The 24,717-nt window shown below is 35.1% G+C and overlaps 1 protein-coding gene across 3 annotated transcripts in view; it reads right to left on the bottom strand.

The window, feature by feature from the left end:
* Positions 1 to 9,124: 9,124 nt before the first annotated feature.
* Positions 9,125 to 24,717, bottom strand: part of STAP1 (signal transducing adaptor family member 1) — a 32,659-nt gene continuing 17,066 nt past the window's right edge. For 2 of the 3 annotated variants that reach the window (XM_017671529.3, XM_017671528.3), the window contains 4 exons: positions 23,658 to 23,786; positions 16,632 to 16,701; positions 14,634 to 14,730; positions 9,125 to 10,922 (listed from right to left, as the gene is read on the bottom strand). In XM_017671529.3, coding sequence (XP_017527018.1) covers positions 10,900 to 10,922; positions 14,634 to 14,730; positions 16,632 to 16,701; positions 23,658 to 23,786 — 319 coding nt within the window. In that variant the 3' untranslated portion in view covers positions 9,125 to 10,899. The remainder of the gene's footprint in view (positions 10,923 to 14,633; positions 14,731 to 16,631; positions 16,702 to 23,657; positions 23,787 to 24,717) is intronic. The other variant, XM_073237519.1, reaches the window with a different exon arrangement.

The following is a 24,717-nucleotide window of genomic DNA, read 5'->3' on the forward strand; positions in this document are numbered from 1 at the left end:
CTGGCAATTACCACTGTGTGATTTTTGTGATAAGTATGTCTTTGTTTTTATTTATAGTGTTACCACCTATACATGTATCTAAAGAATACAGTTTACTTCCAGTGGTTTTAAACTTTATGTAATGGAACCATGCTATATTCTTCTGTGTCTGCTTCTGTCATTGAACATGGAATTCATCCATGTTGTTGCTTATAGCTACACTTCATTCATCATCATTGTTGCATAATTTACCTTTGTTTTAATATACCACAATTTATTCATCCTGTTGTGTTGACAATTAGGATGTTTCTAGTTTGGAGCAATCACAGTTCTTCAATGACTTTTATTTATTTATTTCCTAGTGCATCTAAGGTATAAGGAATGGAATCGCTTCGTTGTGGGGTATTCACATTTAAATTTTACTAGAAACAAAATTTTTCTTGAGCAGTAGAAATTTCCTTTTTTTCTACACTATCCTCTACACTGGTGTTAACAGATTTTTAAAAATTTTCCCAATCTAGTGGATATGCAGTTGTGTCTCATTGAAGTTTTACTCTGCGTCTCTATAATTACCAGTAAAATTGAGCACCTTGACTAAGTTTGTTGGCTGCTTTATATTTTGTAAAGTATCATTTCAGTTCTTCTGCCCATTTTTCTGTTGTTTTAGCAGCTGTTTTCCCCGTTAATTCTAAATGATCTTTATAAATTCTGTTTTTAGTTGGCTATATAGTAGCAAATACCTTCTCCCTCTCTGGCTTGCCTTTCCCTCTCTTCATGATGTTCTTTGATAAGAAAAATTGTTAATGGTTAGTTACTAAGTCGTGTCAATCTTCAGTTTTAAGGTTAGAGTTTTTTGTGAATTATTTAAAAAAGATGTTCTCAACAAACAAAGTCAATGAAGATACTCCTCTATATTGTCTTTTAAAAGCTTTTGTTTTGCTTTTCACATTTTAAGTTGTAATTCACTAGGAATTAATTTTGTGTATGCTGGGAAGTGCCTTTTACTAAAGTCTGTTCTTTACTGAAGTGCCACCAAAGTCATACATATATCATATCCTTAAATGTATACATCTCTTTCTGAATGTCTTGTTCCTTCTTTTCTTTCCTTGTGCTAGTATACTGTCTTCGCTTAACTGATAGATTCTTCTTGATATTTAGCAGAACAAGTCCTTATATCTTATTGTTCTGTAAGAGTGGCTTGATTATTCTTAGCCCATTGCATTTTCAGTTCTCAAATTTCTAATTGCAAATATGCAAATCTGTCACTCTTGCATTTTCCACTTGTCTTGCTGAAATTTTTCATCTTTTTATCGACCTAAATTTTAAAAGCATTATTATGTCTGTGTTGACTAATTACCAAATCTGAAACTCTTCTGTGGGTCTGTTTCTATTTGTTTTGATTCTGCTAATCTTTGCTATTAATATTTTATATCCCTGTGTGTGGGGTTATATTTAATTGAAGCCAGTATTACATTGAAAAATTGTTTGTAAAAATAATTTGATGCCCAGCGTGATCCTTTTATCCCCACAGAGGCACTTGGGCACAAGCAATTCAGGATATTTCAGAGGCTTGAGATATTCTGAGTCATCCATGTGACTCACATGAGCTGTAGACTGTACCTAGTGTTCTTACTTCCTGTTAATTCTTCCTCCTACAACCCTTCAGGGTTGCAAAGTGTGAATTGGACTTACCAGGGACCCCACTTATTGGCTGGCACTAGACTCTGCCTTAGAACCTTAGTTGCTTAGCTCTGATCAATGGCTCTTACAAATCTGTAAAAGCTCCTAGGGCACAAGTGGTCCCAAATGAAGGGTTCACCTTTATGAGTTTTTACGTTCTTCTAGATATGATCCTGATAATTGTTGACTAACTTAGCTCTCTGGTGCGATCCATTTTTTTAAATGTATTTTGTCCAACTTCTCTAAATATTCTCTAGTGAGAATGTTAACCCAAATTACCTACCCCACTTTATTTCCTAACTATTGATTGTGTATAAAATATAATTGATTTCTTTGTATTACTTCCATATCTGGAAACTTACTAAATGCTACAGATTCTAGCAAATTATTTTGGATATTTTAAATAATCTTCAAGTAGGAACAGTGTCCTTTCTAAGATCCAAATTTTGATTTTGTTAATCCCATCTATTATGTTTTCTATTCTATTAATATCTGGTTTTATCAGTATTATTTTTTTCTATTTTCTTTGGGTTTTTTTTTTTTTTTTTTTTTTTGCTGTTGTTATTTCTAAACTTCCTGAGATGGATGTTTATTACCTAATTCATTTTCAGCCTGTCTTCCAACATATGAACTTTAAAGTGTTTCTTCATTATTGTAGTATAACTATATTACATTACATTACACTACAGTTACTATTGTAGTCATATTCCACAAGTTTTGATATAACATTGCTAATATTTCATTAAACTATTTTGTTTTTCATTAGGAGTCCTCTTTGACTCAGGTTTTTAAGAAGAGTGTTTCTTCATTTCCAGCAGTTTGGATTTGGGAGTGTTTTTAACCCAATTTGATAATCCTTATCTTTTAACTGGAACATTCAGGCCATTTACATTTAGTATAGTTACTGATAGGTTTATTTCTGTCATTTTATTTTCTGGGTTTTTCTGGGTTTTGTTTTTTGTCTAATCTGTTCTATGATTGTTCTCTTGCCTTTTTAAATTTGTATTTAGTAAGTTTTTAAATTCTATTTATGCCAATTATTAACCGATTGTCTCTCAGTTCTAGATTCTCAACACCCTTCTATATTCTGGAACTTTGTAAACTGTATTTCTGCTTTGCACCTGGCTTCCTTTAGGTTCCACAAATAAGGTACACTAGGAGACTGGAATGCTTGAAAAATAGAGAAGACTTTTACCCTTCCCATTTGCTTCCTGATATTATCAGCATCACCTCTGCAATGGTTTTTCGTCCAGTAGTTTTGGTTGGTTCTTAGGCTCTAGCTTTTCTTTGGCACTCTGCTGGGTATCTCTTCTAGGCTCAGGTTCTAATAGTTAAGCCTTTTTCCCTTTAATAGTTTTATCCTTTGCTGATGTTTTTGGCTTTCCCAAAATCTGTTTAACCAATTCCTTATATTAAATTCTTAATATAAATGATATAGTTTCTCCCTGAGCTCTACTTGTTTTTTTCTCTTGTTAAGTGGCTTTTGTCTTTTGATGATTACTGTATATGACAACATGTACATTCAGATTAAGTCAGACTAAAGTTAATCATTATCTTTACCTTTTGGCAGTTCATAGTTTCCAAAAATGGCCACAGCAGTATTTACGATTTCACATAGTCTACTAGAAGCTTGCCACCCTTCTTCAATCCCTATTAAGAGACAGAATCTGTTTCTGCTACCCTTGACCCTGAACAAGAATTTATAGCTACCTCAACTGATAGAATGCATCATGTAACTGTACAACTTCCAAGGTTAGATCATAAAAGGCTATATGACTTCTGCTTAGCGCGCTCTTCTCTCTCTCTCTCTCTCTCTCTCTCTCTCTCTCTCTCTCTCTCTCTCTCTCTCTCTCGCTCTTTTCTCTTGGAAAGCTCACCCTTGGAATCTAGGCATTATGTGAGGAAGCCTAAACTAGCCCACATGGAGAGAAACAAAAACCCCCAACCTACAGCCAGAAACAGGTATCAGACATGTGAGTGCAAAAGCTTTCAAGTGATTCCAGGCCCCAGATTTAATGGAACAGAGACAAGCCATCCCTGCTGTGCCCTGCCAAATTCCTGGCCCACAGAATCTTTGAACATGGATGGTTTATGCAACTAAGTTTCAAGATTATTTATTATGCTGACATGATAACTAGAACAACTCTTATTCCCAGTTTGCATATTGTGGTCATGTATTTTATTTCTGTTACTATTTTAAGTCTGTTGTCATTTAATGTCTTTTCATTCTGCAAAACTTTATTTCATTTATATAGTCAGTGTTTGTATTTAACCATACATATTTATATCACTTTCTTTGCTCTTTATCCTTTTTTGTAAAAATCTTAGGCTTACCTGGTGGGATAAATTTCTTTCTACCTGAAACATTTCTCTAGAATTTGGTTGTGTGAGAGTCCACTTGTATCACACCTGCTTATGCTTTCCTGTCTGAAAATATCTTGTGCCCTCATTTTGCAAAGTTATTTTTGCTGAATATAAAATTCTGATTTGACCTTTTATTATCTTTCAGCATGTTAGATTTTTCTACTCTTAGGGTTTCCCTTTAAGTCAGCTGTCAAACTTTAAAAGAAATCTCCTTACCACTTTCATTTTGTGCAGTTATTATGTGTCTGCATATGGATTTCTTTTATTAATCCTGGTTGGGATTTGTTCAGCTCTTTGAATCTAGATTTGTGCCTTTTGTTAGTTCTGAGAAAGTCTCAAGATACTCCTTCACTTATTTCCTCTTCCCCATTCTCTTTTCTTCTATTGAGATTCTCATTAAACATGGTAGACTTAACCTGTCTTCCATGTTTATCACCCTCTCGTCTATATTTTCTGGGGTTTTTTTGTCTTGTCATGCTTCATTCTGTATAATTCTTCTGACCTATATAGTATAATTTCTCTTCATCTGTTTCAAATGTACTTATTACTATGTCCATCCATTTTGTTTTTAATCTTGGTTGTATTTTTCAGTCTTGTTTGGCTCTCTTTTTTTTAAAACTACTTGATTACTTTGTATAGTTTCCTATCCCACACACTTATTTTCTAATATCTATTATTTAAACTATAAAGGCTGTTTATGGTCTTTTTTTGCCAATTTTAATTTCTGCAATTTTTGTGGCTCTTTTCCTCTTCTTTCTCCCAGCTAAACATGTTGGTGGTCTTCTGTTAGACTCTTGACCTTGGCCAGGCTTTGATTTCTGTCTCTCTGACCATTCGTTTTCACTTTATTGTAGTCAGCTGCACTGCCTCTGTGTCTCTATGAGATATTCTCTCTCACTCTTTTTTTAATTGAAGTATAGTTGATATACAGTCTTATATTAGCATTTTTTGAATGTTCTATATTAGTCACTGTTTTCTTATAGAAGGCAATAATTCCCTCTTAACATTTTGAGATGGTGAGAGATTGGATCTCTTTAGTGTCTTGTTTCTTACCTGAATTTAGACTAACTCACTTGTCAGGCTCTTGAGAATGAGAAAATGGATGGATGGATGGATGGATGGATGGATGGATGGATGGATGGATGGATGGGTAGATAGATAGTTCTTTTGTAATCTCTGCATCAGAAGTATTTCACAAACTTTATTAGGTATAGCAAAGTTTATTTGTAGTGTGTGATAAAAAGGCAGATTTCTGGATCATACCATAAAAATGAACTCATTAAGGGTTAGGATTCTGCGTATTTTTAAGCATCCCAAATAAGTCATTGGATTAATTTGCTAGGGTTCCATAACAAATACCTCAAACAGTGGTTTAAACAAAATTCTTTTTTCAAAGTTCTGGAGGCTAAAAGTCTAAGATCAAGGTGCTAGCAGAGTTGATTTCTTCTGAGGCCCTCTAATTGCCTTGCAGGTGGTCGTCTCTCCCTCTGTCTCACATGGTCTTTCCTTGTGTGTGTTCTAATCTCTTCTTACAAAGAAAGACATTTATAAGCTGTTGGAACTAAGAAGGGCTTAGGAATCCATTGGAACCCCTTCTCTTTTTCAGATGAGGTATTCAAAGAAGCCAACATCCAAATAACTAAAACCAGGAGTAGAATATAAGCCATGTCATTGATTCTTACTTGATCACAAAAATGATTCCCAAAATAGATGAGCATCAGAACCAACTTAGCAGCTTTTTTTTCAAGAAAAAAATTTATGAAAACATATTCCTGAGATTTTGATTCAGTAGATCTAGTGTCAGCTGAGGAATCAGTATTTTTAAGGAGTTCTGAGTAATCATAAAGAGTCTCATACATGTTGTACTTGTGAAATAGGTAATTATGTAGCCTTTTCCCTTGTAGGTTAGTGTTTTTACAAAAGGAGGTATGGTTTGATTTTCAGCTAGGAGAAAGACAAAATGAGGGGAAAACATGGAAATTGATCAGTTTGTTATTTTCAGTAACAAAAAAAAAATGTGGCATAGGATATTTCCATTGGAAAAGGGCTTCTCAGTATATGCCATGTCTCTCATTTCTATCTAGATAATTAGAATGACATATTTGGTAAATTGGCCAAATCAGATTTCAACAAAACTTAGACTTTTTTATAATTGTTAGAATTTAGGAAAACAAGAGACTCTACTGTGGAAATTGTGTAGAGGGAAATGTATTTAATTGAAGCCTAGGAAAATAAAAACATCTTCCTTTAGGAAGGACCATATGTTTTCAGCTTACATCAGCGCATGGGAATGTGTGTATCTACAAGTTACCCTCACAGCCATATTCTATGGTTTTCCAATGAATTGGTTTCATTGATAATAATAATGAAATTGTATGCCACAGTATTTAATTCTGGTGTCCAGGTAAGTGACTTGGTAGTCAGAATCAGGCAAATAGAGGTAATTTTCTTTAAGAGTAAGATCTTCCTTTTGAAAATAATAAGTTAACCAAATGCATGAAGATAGTTTTCCGATTTTATTTTGTATAGTATGTAGATTTTTCATTACCCTCTCCTCCCTTCTGGGGGAGAGGTTCTTGGCCTGGAAAACTTAATTAAGTAAACAACCAGTATCAAACGGCAATTTTTTCAACGTGAATTGATTCTTCCGCTTGTACTTGAAACATTGATGGTGTGTTTAATAAACATTAGTTAATTAAATATTGGATATTCCGATGCTTTTTTATTTTTATTCTTGACTTGCAACTTGGTTCCTAATAAATTTTTCTCTAGGAAGCATTTTTTCCTTCCTGGTTAGCTTAATATCGATTACCTACCCTACCATATTTGGAAGCGGCTTTTAGTTTAAGTTGCTCATTCTGAAGTTGGGGAAAATAAATTGAAGAAATATCTTTGATCACTCTGTTTCCATCATTTTTCTTGGCTTTTGGTGTCAGGAAAAACACTGAATACTAACATGTGGGTTAATACAGATCAAAGAAAATCTCATTTGCTTTTTGATACATTTTATTGGAAACAACTTCATGTCTCCAGATTTTAACCTTGTAAGTGCTCTTCAACTCATTTCCCAACTCAAGGCAATTAAAGCTGAGGGCTCTAGCATTCCCACTGTACTCCGATCAGCTGTGAGTCCAAACTCCTGAAACAATTACAGGGTTCCCCATAGTTTCATTAAAACTTTGGCCCTGTTTGCCAAGATGGGTTTTGATCTTTTGTAGTTTTTCGTAGAAAGTCCTGTTTTTACTCTCATCTACTCTTTCAATTTACTCTTCCATCATTATTCTGGTTTTGAAAGAAAATGCATTGTTCTACAGAAAATATTCTGATTATTTGAAGTTTCTCTATGTGTCTAATTCCATGTGTTCATGTACTTACCTCCTAACCCTATTAAATAAAGAATATAAAATGCTGAGAGGTTGAGTGATTTGTTCCTAATCACAAAGCAAACTGAACCAGTTAGGCTACCAGAACAATAGTAATCTGTTTCTAAAAGCATTGGCATTTTACATGAAAGCCCATCTTTGGTTATTTCTTCCCATTCTTTCTTTCTCTTCTGGCCCTGATGGCCCATAGTTAGGGTGATACACTGTAGTTGAAGCAGCATGAGCACCTGAAACTCCAAGAGAAAAACTCATCCTTCTGGTCATAGAAACTGGGAAAAATAGGCCCTGTGGTCTGAAGAATGGAGAAAAGGAGGTAGATTGAAATTCCTTTTACCTTTTTTCTTTTCTCTTAATGTCTTTGCCTCAAGGGCACCCAGCCCCAGTTTCTCAGAACTACATGGTGGTACAGGTGGCTACAACTCTTGAGAAGCCCTTTTTTTCTGCCTTGAATACCAGGGTTAAAGAACCTTTGGTAGTTGGAGAGTGGGGAAATCCTGAAGGGGTGAGAGAGCTGGAAAAGAGCATCTCTTAGTTCTGTGTATGAAGTGACACAAGTTCCAGCCTCACCACCCCTCCTCTGGACCCCAAGTTGTGCATGCACAGAACAAGCAGATTAACAAAGGCTTTGAGAACTGAATTAAGATCTAAACCACTGCTTAAGTGCCTGGCTAATCCCTGAGATACACATGCATGAAACTGACCCAAAGCAATATAACAAAAGGTTTTGAAAGTGAGCTAATACTGAAATCCCATCCCACAGAAAGTAAGGCAGAACTAGTTTAATCTAATAAGGATGACTGTTTTAAAAGATAAAAGCTCCAGAGAATTTAAATAGGAGCCAGAGGCTCATGATATAATACTCAGAATGTCCAAGGTAATTCCAAAATTACTTGGACAGAACCAGGAAAATGTGACCAATTCTCAAGGGAAAAGACAACAGATGCCAACCCTAAGATAACCAAGATGTTGAAGTTTTCAAAGGCCTTAAAGATCTGTTTCATGAGGTGGTGATAAACACTCTTGAAACAAATGGAAGAAGTGATGTTCTCAACAAAGAGAAAAACCAGGCAGAAATTTTCAAAATGAAAAAATACCTGAAATGAAAGGTCCATTGGGTGGGCTCAGTAGATGTTCTTTAAGTTAAAGGAAAATGAGAAAGAGGAATGGGAAATACCTAAGTAATAATAAACTACTTTTCTCAAATTCTTAATACTATTGAAAGCAAATAAGAGATCATTTGTTGGGGTGTTTAATGTTAATGTGGATGTAATACAAAAGACAACTAAAAAGGGGAGAGTAAAGGGACCTATGTGGTTGCAAGGCTACATTTTCCTTAAAGTAGCAAAATTATTAGCTGCATGGATTGAGAAAAGTTAGGTATTTATGTTGTAATTTCCAGAGGAACCATTATAAAATAATAGTACAGGTATAGCCAAAAAGCCAATAAATAAAAATGAAATACTCTAAAGCACTCAGGTTATCAAAATCAGGGCAGGATAATATTGAGGGAAGAGAGGAAGACAAGTGACAAAACAATAAACGACATAAATCTTACCATATCAAAAACCATACTAAATGTAAGTAGTGTGAAGACATAAAAGTCAGAAATTTTCAATTGGATTTTTTTTAAAAGGAAGAGTTAAATATATGTTGCCTAAAACAAACCTATTTTAAATAGACAAGAGTAAAAGGATTGAAAAGAAAAGCTATACAAACACTTGTTTAAAGTAAGAATGGTTTTATTAGTATCAGACAAAGTACACTTCAGGACAAGGGAAATTACATAATAATAAAAGGGTTAATCTTCTAAAAACACAACAATCTTAAAAGCATATGCGTCTTGTAGCAGACAGACTTTAAGGTGACCTTCATGAATCGTATATCCTGATATTCACACATTGTATAAACTCCACATCTTCAGAATGGGTTGAACCTGTAACTTGATTATAACCAACAGAATATGGCAACGTGGTTATGTTACATTATATGACAAAGGTCATTCCCAATTCTATATTGCATTATATAAGACCATTTTGCTAGTAGATTTGCTCTGTAGGCCTCCCCATGTTTGAAGAAGCCAACTGCTATGAATCCTAGTGCTGCTAGGAAGTGAATTCTCCAATCAACCTAAGTGAGTTTGGAAATGAGTCCCATCTCAGATGACAACCCAGTGCTAGTCAACACCTTGACTGAAACTTTGCAGAAGACCCAGCTAAGCCAGGTGCAGACTCCCAACCCACAGAAAAAGGAAAGGATGGGGTGAGAAGAGAGAGAATATGAATACCTATCCACAAATATCTATCACTGGAAATGGAGAACCACTGGGAAAGTTCTTTTTAAGCTTCAGAAATAAATATGGGTTTGGATTCCAGCTTTACTTATTGTCTTTTTGACTTAACTTCTTAAACTAGCCATGTGCGAAGACTAAATAAAGTGTTGCTTTTCTTGATCATAAAATGGGGAATAATAATCATACCTTTCTCATGAGATTGTTGGGAGAAATAAAATGAGATGATTCACATAATCCTGGCACTTCACACAGTGCCTAGCACATAGTAAGTGTATAGTGTGTGGGGGGTCTAGTTATTTTCAATGGTCCTTTTGTGTTTTTGAGAATGATGGTTATCCTCAAGGATGCCAGGAGGGTTGCTTCTTCCTTCCCCAGTGGTATGGTTTGGCATTCATTCATCCATTTATTCTACCAACATCCATCAGCTTCCACACTCTGCCAGACCTTGGGCCAGAAGACTAATTTCAAGACGTAGAAAAAAATTCCTTGTAAGAGACTACCAAAATTCACACAAGAAAAATAGATAACCTGAATTATACTTTATCTATTTAAAAAATTGAATTCATAGTTAAAAACTCTCCATCAAAAAAATTTTCAAGCACATGTAGCTCGGGTGAATTCTGCCAAGTATTTAAGGAAAAACTTATACTAATTCTACACCTATTTTCCAGACTGTAGAAGAAGAGGAGATACTTCTCAGCTCATTTTTTGATGCCAGCATATTTGTACCATAACTAGACCAAAAAAAGTATTTAAAAAAAAAAGACAGTACGTTATGACCAAGTGGGTAGATCCAAGGCTGGTTCAAAAGTGGAAAATCAGTCAATTCACCATATTATCCAAACAAAAAAGGAAAAGTCATGATCATCTCAATATATGCAGAAAAATCATTGATAAAATTCAACATCCATTCATGATTAAAAAAAAGCAAATGCCTCTCAGCAAACTAGGAATTTATGGGAACTTCCTCATAAAGGGTAAAAGGCATCTTTCAAAAAAAAAAAAACCTACCAGCAACATCATACTTATTAGTGAAAGATGGAATGTTTTTCCTTTAAAACTGGGAGCAAGACAAGGATGTCCACTCTCACCATTTCTATTCATCATTATTCTGGATATCCCAGCCAGCGCAGTAATACAAGAAAAATACATGAGGTATCCAGATTGGAAAACATGGAACAGTATTCACAGAAGACATGATTTCTACATAGAAAATTCCAAGGAATCTACAAAAAAAAATAAATAGAATAAAAAAGTGAATTTAGCAAAGTCTTGAATTACAAGATTAATATGCAAAAATTGTATTTCTGTATACTACCAATGAACACTTGGAATTCAGAAATTTAAAAAAAACTCATTTACAATAGCACAAGAAAATTAAATAGGTATTAATCTAACAAAATATGTGCAGGATTTGTATTCTGAAAACTACAAAGCACTGTAAAAGAAAGACAAGCTAAATGAATGAAAGGATATATACTTGTTCTACAACTGAAAGACTTAATATTGTCAAGATGTCAGTACTTCCTGTACTGATCTACAGCTTCAGCAAAATCCAAATCAAAACCCAGGAGGATTTTTCCATAGATAACAATAAGCTGATTCTAAAACTGATACCAAAAGGCAAAGAAACTAGTTCTAACAATTTTGAAGTGAACAAGGTTGGATTATACCTCCTGATTTCAAGAATTACTGTAAGGCTATAGGAACCAAGATAGCATAGTCCTGGCAAAAGGGTAGGAACATACATTAGTGGAAATCGATCTATAAAAGTAATGGTCAGTTGGTTTTTTTCAAAGGTGCAAAGCTATTTAATGAAGAAAGAATGCTCTTCTTTTAACAAATGGCGCTAGAACAGCTACATACCTAAAAGCAGATAAAATGAGCCTTGACCCATACCAAATAAAAATTAATTCCAAATGGGTCATAGCCCTATATATAAAACTATACCACTTCTAGATGAAAAAATGGTAAAAAGAAAAGTCTTTGTGATTGTGGGTTAGGTGAAAAGTTCTCAGATACATCAGAAGTACAATCCATAGAAGCAAAAATTGATCATTGTACTTCATCAAAATTTAAAACTTCTCTGCAAAAGACTGTTAAAAGAATGAAATAAAATAATTGCAAATCACAGAACTGTCAAAACTCAACCATAAGAAAACAGGTATTTTACCCTATTAGATACATGAATGGCAAATAGTGCATGAAAAGATGCACAACATAATTAATCGTTGGGGGAATACATATTAAAACCATGGAGAGATACCCACACCAAGTGTGGGTAAAGATGCAGCTAGAATTCTCAGACATTGATGACAGAGGCACAGAAATGAGGACCACTTATAAAAAGAGTGGCAGTTTCTTATCAAGTTAGGCATAACTTATATGACCCAGTAATTTCAGTCCTAGATATTTTACCCAACTGAAGACTTATGTTCACACAAAGTGTCTATATGAATATTTATATAGCTTAATAATTGCCCCAAACTAGGAACAACCCTAATGCATTTTAATTGGTGGATAGATAAACAAAGTGGTACCTCCATACAGGGAAATACTATTTAACAATAAAAAAAGAATGAGCTAGTATTACAACACTTAAGTGAATCTAGACATTATTTATGATGAGTGAAACAAACCAGCCTCAAAATGTTCCATACTGTTATTCCATTTATGACATTCTGGAAAATATAAGACTGTAAGGGATGGAAAACAGGTTAGGGGTTGCCAGAGATTGTGGGTGAGAAGAAGGGTTAATACAAAGGAAGAACATTAGGTCATTTTCTGAAGAGCTTTCTGTATTTTGACTATGTTAATAGTTGTCAAAACTGAGGACTGTACACCAAAAAGAATGAATTTTATTCTGTGTAAATTAAATAAAATTAAAAAAAAGAAATATAGCCCCTATATAAAAGACATATCACACTTGGAATTATTTATTCAATTCACAGCTTCTATACTAAAAGCTCCAAGAGAGCCATACTTTATCCTTACCACTAAGAATTTCTAACCCAAAGATATGCAACCACCCAACTTAACTGCTCTGAGATACACGTGAGTGAGCCAGGTCTAATGTCCTCAAGTATTAAGAGACCACACAAAGGAGTGGTTCAGCCAGCCACCGCTGATCACCAGTACTGGATGTGCGCATGAGGCCAGCCTGGCCCATCCAGTACAGTCAGGCCACCAGCAGGTTACAGTCGTGTGACATGAAGTGCAACTAGCAGAAGAACTGCCCAGCTGAGTCCACATCACTAGTGTATGGTATTGTGAGCAAATACACGGTTGTTGATTTAACTACCCTGTCTTGTGGGTGGTTTGTTCGACAGCATTACATAGCTGGCATTACATCAAACATGGAGAGGCAGATTATGTTGGATACCCCCCAGATTCTTTTTTTACTTTAGAGATGTTACAGGAAATTCTTTGGTCTCAGGGGCAGGGTGGAGGGTGGGGTGGGGTTATTAATAGCTATTATCTATTATCTTAATAGAAATAGAGATTTCTGTTAGATGATGTTTTCCTGCATAAAGCCCAGGTAATGTACTATACTAGCCATATCTATAGTCATGTGTTCATCCCTTGTGGTTATATTTTAAGAGAGATATTCAGAAATTATGGTACAGAGAAAGTCAAAGAATGAGAGGGCTGAAGGAACCAACAATTTATAGACAGAATAAGGGGGGACATTGTGGCTGTTCTTAATATTTGATGGACTTTGTAAAATCCTGTGTTGTTTCAAATCCAGAAACTGGATTAATATATAGAACTTAAAGGAAGGAATGTTTCAGACTCAATGTGAAGGAAGAATTCTGACCAAAAGTGAACTGTGCTGCTTCAGACAGCCATGAGGCAGCTCTCATGAGAAATGTTCAAACGCACTGAACAGTCAATCTTAGAGATGTTTTCTGTACTGAGTATGCAAGTGATTGCCATATAGAGTAAGACACTGTACTAGGTAATTTTCTAAAGTTCGTTTAGACTCGAGTGTTTTAATTATTTGGCATCATAAAATTCATAGCCATGTTTTAGCACTTTGACTTTTAAACTTGCTGTCCTTCCAGATATTCCCTGATGCAGGTAACCAAAGTTGTTTTTCCCTCATATTCTGTAGGAACAGTGATTTGTTTGCAAATTGAATCCAAACAAGCTGGAGATATTTTTTTTCTCTCCTTCGTACAGCTTATTAAATGACCATGTGTACGTACCAGGGATTGTTTCAAAGGATGAAGTGAAAGTCACATCTAGCCTGCCCTGTTCAGCCAAAAACTACTACAGACAGGACCAGTTTCATGGTAATGTGAACTGCGCTGTTGCATAGAGGCCCATGCTTGGTTTAATGGTCTGCTATTATTGTTTTGAAACTCTTAAGAATTGATTAATGGGTCCCACAAATTCTGTAGCCAGTCTGGACTAAGATAGCCATCTCTAGTTCCTCACTACCCACTCACTCCTTGTTGTCTTGCACTGACTTCTGCCTTTATTATTGAGTAAAAACTTTCTCAAGTTCACTGCTTAATGCCAATTTCCATAGTCTCTCCTTAATCCTCATCCATTTTCATCTGTCTAAAACATCTGATATTGTTGACAGTGCATTCCTTTAAATTCCTTATTTGGTTTCCATGACTCTGTATGGAAATAGTTTTCTTCTTATCTCTTGTTTGATAAAGCCAACTAGAATGATGGAATTAAGTTACTAATCACAATATATGCCTCAGAGTTTTTCTTTGTCTAGAATGAGCCCATACCTTATGCACTAGGATATTTTGGTACTCCCTTATCTTCATAGGGTCAGTGACAAAATGATTATGAAATGGATAAATTTAAAAGCTGAACTACAATCCTACATGGTTGGTATTACAAGTCATATATAGGGTTTTTTAAAATTATTGTTTTGTTCTGCTTTCCTTAATGCAGCAATGCAGTGAAGAACATACCAAGGGTTTCATCAGATGAATATATAAATGGTCGTAAATTTCCTCGAGTCTCTGTCACGAAATAATCAATAACGCTGAATAGGTTTGGGAGTGTTACCTGTATAAGAGAGTTAGAGAAGGCTCAGTGTCATCTGTGTAAAGATAGAGTAGGAGAAAGCTCAACTGAAATTTAATGGAGATAGCTATGCATTTCCTGACCTCCAGAAAGTTGTGCAGATACTTCACTTCAGTGGCTTACTGAATGGTTAAGGTTTTACTAATTCATGCATTTTATTTCTCCTTTATTACTATATCCGATTCCTGGTGGAAGAATCACCCTTTTTCCATAGGATACATTTGGTGGACAATAATTAGGTCCTCTACTCTTCCCCAGTTACTGCATGCAAATGTGACTCAGGTTAGAAAACACTTCCTTTCTGAAATTTGAGCTTGAGGTGAGGAGCAAGGAAGCAGAGCATTCCTAATCAGTTGGTTCTTACTGCAACTAACTGCCTCCTAGTCCCTGAAGGTTATCCAGCCTTCCATTCCTTCTTTGTGCTTCTAATGCTGTTAAATTCATTTCTGTTTGCATTAGGCATGGTTGGTTTCTTCTGTTTGAAACTGAAGACCCATTAAAGCCAGAGACTTGGACATTTTAATACCTCATTGTAACAGGATAATTTGCTGGGCTTGGAGCCACTGAAACATGTTGCTACCTGCAAGCTAATATTTTTATACAAGTAAAACCAGATTAAACCTGGTCCCTAGTAACCTTGAAGAGGAAACATAATTCACAAAATGACCATCTGGTCGAGGGGTAGGGCTGGGGAAATGTGGAAGGTGAAAATCCAGGTCATAAGCTCCCCTTACACTGGAAACTGTAGGGCCCATAACAGATAAATGAGCCCCAGTTCACCAGTTGCAGAGGTACTTTCTTCTTCCCTGACCATTGCTTCCAGTCAGTTGGTTATTTGGATTATCTTTCAGCAATCTAGTTTCCTGTTTCCTTCATTAGCATTTTTGAAAAAGCCCAGTTAGATGTAGACATGAGAACTAAGAAGCTCTGGGAAGTGCTTAACAGCAAAGTGGAACGTATGAATCAGCAGCTGCCCTGATCTTTGCAAAAGTCACTACTGTGACACCAAGGGTTAAGGTCTAAATATAAGAAATTCAATACAATAGGCCTGAAAAGTAGAGGAACTCCGAGTTCAGTTTTAGAGAAGACCTCATAAATATCTTCAAAACACATTGGTTCCACTTAAATTTAAGTGATACCACTTTCCTGGCCTAGTCTTCCCACCACTGCAGCCAAACGTTCACAGAACTGTATTCTCTTTTTTCAGCATCCTGGACCACATGCCACGTAATTCTCATTGGTTGAGATTGGTTTTATACCAGCAAATATCACCTATCCCATCTGGATAATTTAAGGCATTACCTCTCAGTAATGATAAAGATTAAATTAGATGGTATATGTAAAGTACTTAGCTCTGTACCTAACACAGTACTTAATGGTTATGATATTATACCATTAGCTTGTGATAAGTCGGTTAGGGCAGGAGAGGGGCTGCAGACAAGGACAAAACCCTTTCTTCACTATTATGTTGCTACTAAGGGGGATTTCTGATCTTCTGCATAGTATGTTTTAGAGGAGAAAGCATTCACAGATTATTTTTTACCATTAGAAATAAGCACACTAAAATACTTATAATTGGAGGGTAAAACAGATGCTTAACAAAAAATATTTTTCTCTCCCTGAAACAACTATTTTGACAAAGATTGCAGAAGAAGGAAGATGGAATCATTAGATTATCTTCTACTTTGCCTCATCCACCTGCTCTTGCAGCCCACTTCTCACCCTCAATATCTGCCACCTTCATGTTTCTTTAAATGGCCAGTTTTCATCAGCAAGGTGTTTCTAGCTAAGTGGTTGCTTTTCTACCTTGCTGTACAATCTTTAAGATAGGTTTTGGAGGAAGCAGGAGAAAATTCATCAGCAACAAGAAAATAACTACTTACAGGTTTTTCCAGTTCAATAGTATAGTTTTTTCCAATACTCATTACTTTGTAGTGCTTGATTCTTGGCATGCTAAAATGAAAAAAAATATATAATTACTCTCCATTCGAGAATATATTGGGTATACAATATAAAATGAGTATAAAATATCACCTGTGTAGTAAAACTTATGTTTCTATGACTTCAGTTTGGAAAAAAATGTGTTCTTTGTTTTTCTATTTTACATAGTTTTCTATATTTCTTTCTGGGGGATTACATACTAGGAATATAGGAACCCTAGGCCACTGAGTGGGTAAGAAAGAGTAACAGTGAGGAAAAAAATTCAAGAGCTAAAAATCTTTTAGGCAGAAATTTTTTTTTTAAATATCAATAATTTACAAATTAGACAACATTATAAAATCCTATGTGGGTATATACAAATCAAACCTATATTTTCTATATTAATAAGGAAGCAGAAAGAGTTACTGAAAGCAAATTACTTTCTACTCTGCTCATCACTATTCCAATCAGAAAGCCTTCAATTCTTTCTTCTGGTTATATACCATCTTGGATATCTGCTAATCTCAGGGCTGATTTGGAGATATGGACATGCTAGATGATAGATACTATATAAGAACATGTTGGTAAGAATGGAAGTACAGTAGATGAATCTTATTGTCTTTCTCTTCTAAAGTCACAAAACACTCTAAATTACCACCCTAATTCACAGTATTTTACTGACTAGAACTGTTTAAGATTAAGAAGCACATCTGTTCACCTTTGTATTCCAGCATTAAGCACACAATAAATACTCATGAATCTGTATTTTAATATATTATGAGTCCATTTCATATGCTATTTGCTAGAACTAAGAGCAGAAGTCAGTATGTTGACTTTGGATTCTCTTGATTCATATGGAAACAGTTTCAGGACCAAGAATTTTTCTAATGATAAGAAGCTACACATCACTTTGCCATTTGCTTGAAGACAAACTAATTCAACATATGACCAATTCACAGAAGCAATCTAAATTTTTCTATCAGGTTTGTCTACAGGGTGTCCCACTTTCTTGATCTCTCCTCTCCATTTCCGGACCACATTCCTCTAGGACTGAACATTCTATTCAAGGGACTCTCCTCATCCAAACCTTTTCTTAATTGGATATTACTTTGGAAAACAGCCAATCATTTTACTCCAGTGGCTTACTCTAGGGCTTTACTTTGAAAACAGGATAAAACCTAAAAAAAGAATCCAAAAAAAAAGAAAGTATTCCTTAATGCTGAATCTTTGAGAATCAGGTTACATTTTTGGACAGAGAAAGTCTTAGAAGAACCTTCCTTTGTGGTGGTTAGCCCTAACTTTATCTTTAACCCTAACATGAAAACACCTTTACAGTCATATAGTTACTTTTGAAAATACACTAATTCCAATTAGAATTCGTGTATTCTTATGAAATAAGTGATAGGTTCAAATTCTGATTCTGTTGGAGTGAGCTCTCTGAGCCTTCATTTCTTCAGCTATAAAATAGAGATGGAGATGGTAATGTCTTTCCTCCAGCGTTGTCATGAATTAATGTTTGAAAAGTCCTTAGTACCATATCTGGCACATTTAGATACTCTGTAAATTATAATTATTTATACTACTTTTTAAATGTATTACTTTAACTTAGTAATTCTCTAAGTCTCAGCTTCTTCATTTGTAAAACATGGAAAATGCTGTCTGTCTCAGTTTTTAGTGTGCCTGAAGGAAATGTTTGTCAAGCTCTCAAGACATCACCCGCAAATGGTACCCTGTAAGCAAGGACACGATTGCTGTTGTTAATAATAGCTATAAACATTATTGCCATTCATGATGAAGCTGTGGGAGGAAAAGTAACAAAGATGAACAGGATCTCTTGGAACTTTTGACTAATTGGACTATCTTCTGTAGAAAGTAAGGTAGAAAAAAAATTTCATTGAAGTCACTTAGGTTTTGACTCTCATTTTAAACCTTTGCTTTTCTTTCATATTTTGTTTTGTTTTTTCAAAGAAATAGGAAAAAAATGAGGTTGATAAAATTTAGTATGTGGAGGTTTCCTGACTGTGACCTCAAAAGAGACATAACCTGTCTTTAAAGAAAATGAATGGCCTTAAAAGTGGTTATAAATACTTGTTCTTAGCTTAAATTCATTCCTTTTTTTGCAAAGGAATCTATTTGGGGTAAATATGTTCTACTGCTTCCTTGGCTAATGGCTTTCCAAAGTGTTTATACTACTAGCTTGCCGTGTAGTCATAATAGTTTTAAGACAACAAAACCAAACCACAAAGTCTGTTCTACGAATGGCTTTATGTCTTATGAATTCACACACCACTGAGCTGCTAAAGGTGGATAATATTTTACATCAAGAGAAGAGTCACCTGATAATTTGGCTTTGAATGACTTGCTGAGAATTAGTCTTCCCTCCCACTGCTGATTTGTTAATGGATGGAGATAATTTTATTTTCACTGCTTTGTAAACCAACTTGTCCTTTCAGCTAGTGTTTTACCAGATACACTTATGTAAACTCACATGGCTGAACATTTCTCCTACAACCTGTAAGAGAATGAATTGGTTTTGTCAGTTCCTTCCTGACGGTCTAGATTTCTGCCAAACCTCTACATTAAGCTCTATATCTAATGAGCTAAAATTCTTCTGTTCTCTACAATTGCTATCTTTTAAAATTAAGTGATCTGTTTAACAGAAGATATTAAATTCAGGCATTCTAAAAGACTTGTTTGGAGGCATTAAAGAACAAATATAACGATATTAAAATCATAGATGTCTCCGGCTTGTAAAGAACATTTATGCAGTAACAGTTAAAATTTTTCTTAGCCACTTACAGGTATAAACTATGACCCAGAGCCTGAACAAGCATATACTGACTCCAGTCTTAGAATACTCTAGTTTGACCATTCACTCCTTACTTTTAAAATAGGAACTTTTTTGGGGGGCAGGGGGTGGGGAGGATGATGATTAGTTCTATGGAATGTGTAAGCCTTAATGATCATCAGCTGTACAAAAGCATGAGCATATAGAAATTATTTATATAATTTCATACTTGGAGTTTATTAAAATCAGAATTATGTAACTCCTTTGCCAGACTCTTATGAGTTTACATATAGATTAAATACAATACAAATGTAAGTAAAAATTGTGATGGTTAAGTTCATATCCTAAATACAGAAACTCATTGCATTTGGTCGCAAACCACACCTACAACAAAAAATGGTGTTATTTTTGATAGCTCACTGAAACAGAAAATGCAATGCAAATATTAGGTTAATTTAAACAATCTTAAAAGAGATCAGGCTGCTATTGTGCAGGAAGTATATAGTCTTTAAAGAGCCTTTAGGTATTGGGATTTTGTTCATTTCATGCAGAACAGTAACACAGAATTCATATGCAAATGGATCAAACTAGCACTCCATCCAAGAAAAGAATAAGAAGGAAAAATGTTGATCACTGTTTTTGTGATCTAAATTAGCTTTCAAGCAGATTAAATGTTTTTTAAATCTGTGAAATAAATTTTAATCCCATTCTTCTTTTTAGACTGGAAGAAAACAGTTAAAGACAGTCTGTACTTTGTGTGATACTCAATACCCTGAAAAGGACAAGCTCTTTGACCAGGATACAGTCAGCAGAAAAATTCACTTTTTCCAAGGACTTCTAAGCTCACTGATATTTAGTAGCAGTCATAACATTTATTTCTTCTCGATTTATTTCAAGATAGCCAATTTAATTTTAAATCAAATAAGATAAAACTGAACAATCTATTATATTCTACCATATTTGTTGAAAATCCATTAACTCTGAATGTTAGCCTATAATGAACAGAAAAATACTGAAACTACAAGAAGGTTAAATTGACACAGACATTCATTATACGAACACACACACACAGGTTCTCTTACTTCACACACAGAATTAAGGTCTAATATATCTAACATTCTTGCCTCTATTCAGTGCACAGGGCTAGTATATAAAAACAGTCTGTTTATATAGAGTAATTGGCAAGTGAATTTATCTCATTGGGCCATGGCTCATATTAGCTCTGCAGAGCCATAATGCCATAATTTTTATTTTGTTCTGTGATTATTTTCTTTTTACTGCCTTTATTCATTGTCAGTGTCTTTATATACTTAATCTATTTAGAATGATTGATATTTATGGTGGATTGGTAGATTTATTCACTGGTAGAGACATTGTAGCTAAAATAAATAGACTATTATGCCCCAAAAGAATGGCAAATTCAAGAATCAAAGTTCTCTTTTTGCTTTTATATGAAAGACGATCATATATTGTTTCATTTAGTATAAAAATATCTATATCTTTATTATCAGTTGTGACAGTGTTAACTAAGCCAGAATCCCTATTGAAATGCAAGTTTTCATACACACTAACAACTGGAGGGGACCTTAAAAGATCCAACTACCCTAGTTACAAAGAAAAGTCAACTTTTGCATGTGTTACTACTGACTTTATTAAAGGTAAACCATCTTTTAAAAAAGAATGTATTAACCTTGATGAGAGGCTGCTAAGTGATAGATAAGTTAGATTATGTCACTTCTTTTCTGTTCATCACAATCCAATGGCCTTTCACGTCATTCAGAGTATAACCCTTGTCCCTATAATAGGACCTCTGGGAATATGATATGCATTTGCTGCCTGGAATGGTCTTGTCTCAAATACTGACATGGCTCAAAATGGCCATCCTGCCCAAAGCAATATACAGATTTGATGCAATCCCTATCAAATTACCAACAACATTCTTCAACGAACTGGAACAAATAGTTCAAAAATTCATACCAAAGACCCCAAATAGCCAAAGCAATCCTGAGAAAGAAGAATAAAGTGGGGGGGATCTCACTCCCCAACTTCAAGCTCTACTACAAAGCCATAGTAATCAAGACAATTTGGTACTAGCCCAAGAACAGACCCACAGACCAGTGGAACAGATTAGAGACTCCAGACATTAACCCAAACATATATGGTCAATTAATATTCGATAAAGGAGCCATGCACAAACAATGGAGAAATGATAGTCTCTTCAACAGATGGTGCTAGCAAAACTGGACAGCTACATGTAAAAGAATGAAACTGGATCACTGTCTAACCCCATACAAAAAAGTAAATTCAAAATGGATCAAAGACCTGAATGTAAGTCATGAAACCATAAAATTCTTAGAAAAAAACATAGGCAAAAATCTCTTGGATATAAACATTAGCGACTTCTTCATGAACATATCTCCACAGGCAAGAAAAACCAAAGCAAAAATGAACAAGTGGGACTATATCAAGCTGAAAAGCTTCTGTATAGCAAAGGACACCATCAAAAGAACAAAAAGGCACCCTACAGTATGGGAGAATATATTCGTAAATGGCAGATCCGATAAAGGCTTGACATCCAAAATATCTAAAGAGCTCATGCACCTCAACAAAAAAAAACAAATAATCCAATTAAAAAATGGGCAGAGGAGCTGAACAGACAGTTCTCCAAAGAAGAAATTCAGATGGCCAACAGACACATGAAAAGATGCTCCACATTGCTAGTTATCAGAGAAATGCAAATTAAAACCACAATGAGATATCACTTCACACCAGTAAGGATGGCTACCATCCAAAAGACAAACAACAACATATGTTGGCAAGGTTGTGGAGAAAGGGGAATCCTCCTACACTGCTGGTGGGAATGTAAATTAGTTCAACCATTGTGGAAAGCAGTATGGAGGTTCCTCAAAATACTCAAAGTAGACATACCATTTGACCCAGGAATTCCACTTCTAGGAATTTACCCTAAGAATGCAGCACTCCAGTTTGAAAAAGACAGATGCATCCCTATGTTTATTGCTGCACTATTTACAATAGCCAAGAAATGGAAGCAACCTAAGTGTCCATCAGTGGATGAATGGATAAAGAAGATGTGGTACATATACACAATGGAATATTATTCAGCCATAAGAAGAAAACAAATCCTACCATTTGCAACATGGATGGAGCTAGAGGGTATTATACTTAGTGAAATAAGCCAAGTGGAGAAAGATGAATACCAAATGATTTCACTCATATGTGGAGTATAAGAACAAAGGAAAAACTGAAGGAACAAAACAGCAGCAGAATCACAGAACCCAAGAATGGACTAACAGTTACCAAAGGGAAAGAGACTGGGGAAAATGGGAGGGTAGGGAGGGGTAAGCACGGTGAAGAAGGAAGAGGGTGTTACGATTAGCATGTATAATGTTGGGGGAGGCATGGGGAGGGCTGTGCAACACAGAGAAGACAAGTAGTGATTCTACAACATCTTACTATGCTGATGGACAGTGACTGTAGTGGGGTTTATAGGGGGGATTGGGGCAGGGGAGAGCCTAGTAAACATATGTTTTTCATGTAATTGTAGACTAATGATAACAAAATTTTAAAAAAAGATAAAAAATAATATAATATTAATAAAAAAATACTGACATGGCTTATTTGCTCTTTTCCTTCAGGTCTCTGCTTGAATGTCAGCTAATAAAATAGGCCTTCCCTGACTATTCTGTATTGAAACATTAGCAACCAGAAAAATCTCTCAATATCACCTCTGGAAGCTTCCACCTCCCTCATCCCACTTTGTTTTACTTCCATAGACATTATTACCATATATAGGATATTTTTAGTTATGTATTTATTTATAGCTGTTTCTCCTTACAAGTATGTGAACTCCTTAAACCAGAGATGTTGTTTTGTTCATTGCTGTATCCTCAGTACCCAGAATATTATTTGACCCATAGTAGTTGCTCAATAAGTATTTGTTGAAATGAATGAATGCATGAATAGAACTATATCCAGGACTAGAGTAATTTGCTCATTCTTCTTCCCTACTGTAGATATTAGCCTTGGTTCAGTCTTTAGCATTGCTTATATAACATTCCCTCACTATGTTTGTGTTCATGTTTTTAGCCCCATAGCAGGTACTGATACAGACTTTTGTGACTTTGCTTTCTGAAGATATATAGTGCTTTTAACAATCCATACTTTTTCAAATTAAACATACTCTATCTCTTGCCGGATAGTGATGGAGTAGTTCCTACTGTCACTGCCAGGCCTCAGGATCATATTTCCCAAGGAAGGGTTCTTCTCAAGCATCTCAGTTGCTTCTTTCCGGGATACTGTGTAAAAACATCTACGGAGGTGAGATTAAAAAACAGAAATGTTTTAACTGATAAAGATCACTACTTTTATTTATCTTTTTTTTTAAGCTGTCATTCATATATAGTCTTATGAAGGTTTCACATGAGCAACATTGTGGTTACTACAATTGCCCCTATTATTAAGTCCCCACCACATACCACATACCCCACCATAGTCACTGTCCATCCACATAATAAGATGCTGTAGAGTCACTACTTGTCTTCTCTGTGCTATACTTCATTCCTCGTGCTTCCGCTATATTATGTGTGCCAATCATAATATCCCTTAATCCCCTTCTCCCTCCCTTCCCACCAACCCTCTCCAACCCCTTTTCCTTTGGTAACTGCTAGTCCCTTCTTGGGTTCTGAAGATCACTACTTTTAAAAAATACTGCTGAAATGACTCTAAGAGCTGCAGTTATTAACATTTCTTAAAATTTCCAGTTTTATTACTGTAATTTCTATGATATAATTACAATTACTATTATTATAAGCCTATGCCACTATGAATATGCTTATGCTCAATAAGGCTCTCCTTCCCTCATTCCTCCAAAGCCTCTTTCTTTGACCAAAGAAGACCTGAAAATTTATCTATTAATCAGTTCTATTGCATACTAGAATATCTGTATTCTATATCTATAATCAGATCTACCGATATATAACATAAGATAAGAATTAACAATGTACCCCAAGTTTCATTTTATAACCAGCTCTTGGATAAATAATATTTGCTGGTGGTTTCTTTTCAGGGATGTAAAAAATCTCTATACATGCCTTTCTTGTATAGTTTCTGTTTTAAGTAACTGATATTTAAAGGTATGTGTGAATTCACTCCTTTTGGTATAATATAACATGGCTTCCTAATGGCATTAGTGGTATTTTTATATGTCCAGTTTTTAAGAAAGCACTTCTCTTTTCTATAGG

Source organism: Manis javanica, chromosome 5 (genome assembly GCF_040802235.1).
Source record: "Manis javanica isolate MJ-LG chromosome 5, MJ_LKY, whole genome shotgun sequence".
NCBI lineage: Eukaryota > Metazoa > Chordata > Mammalia > Pholidota > Manidae > Manis > Manis javanica.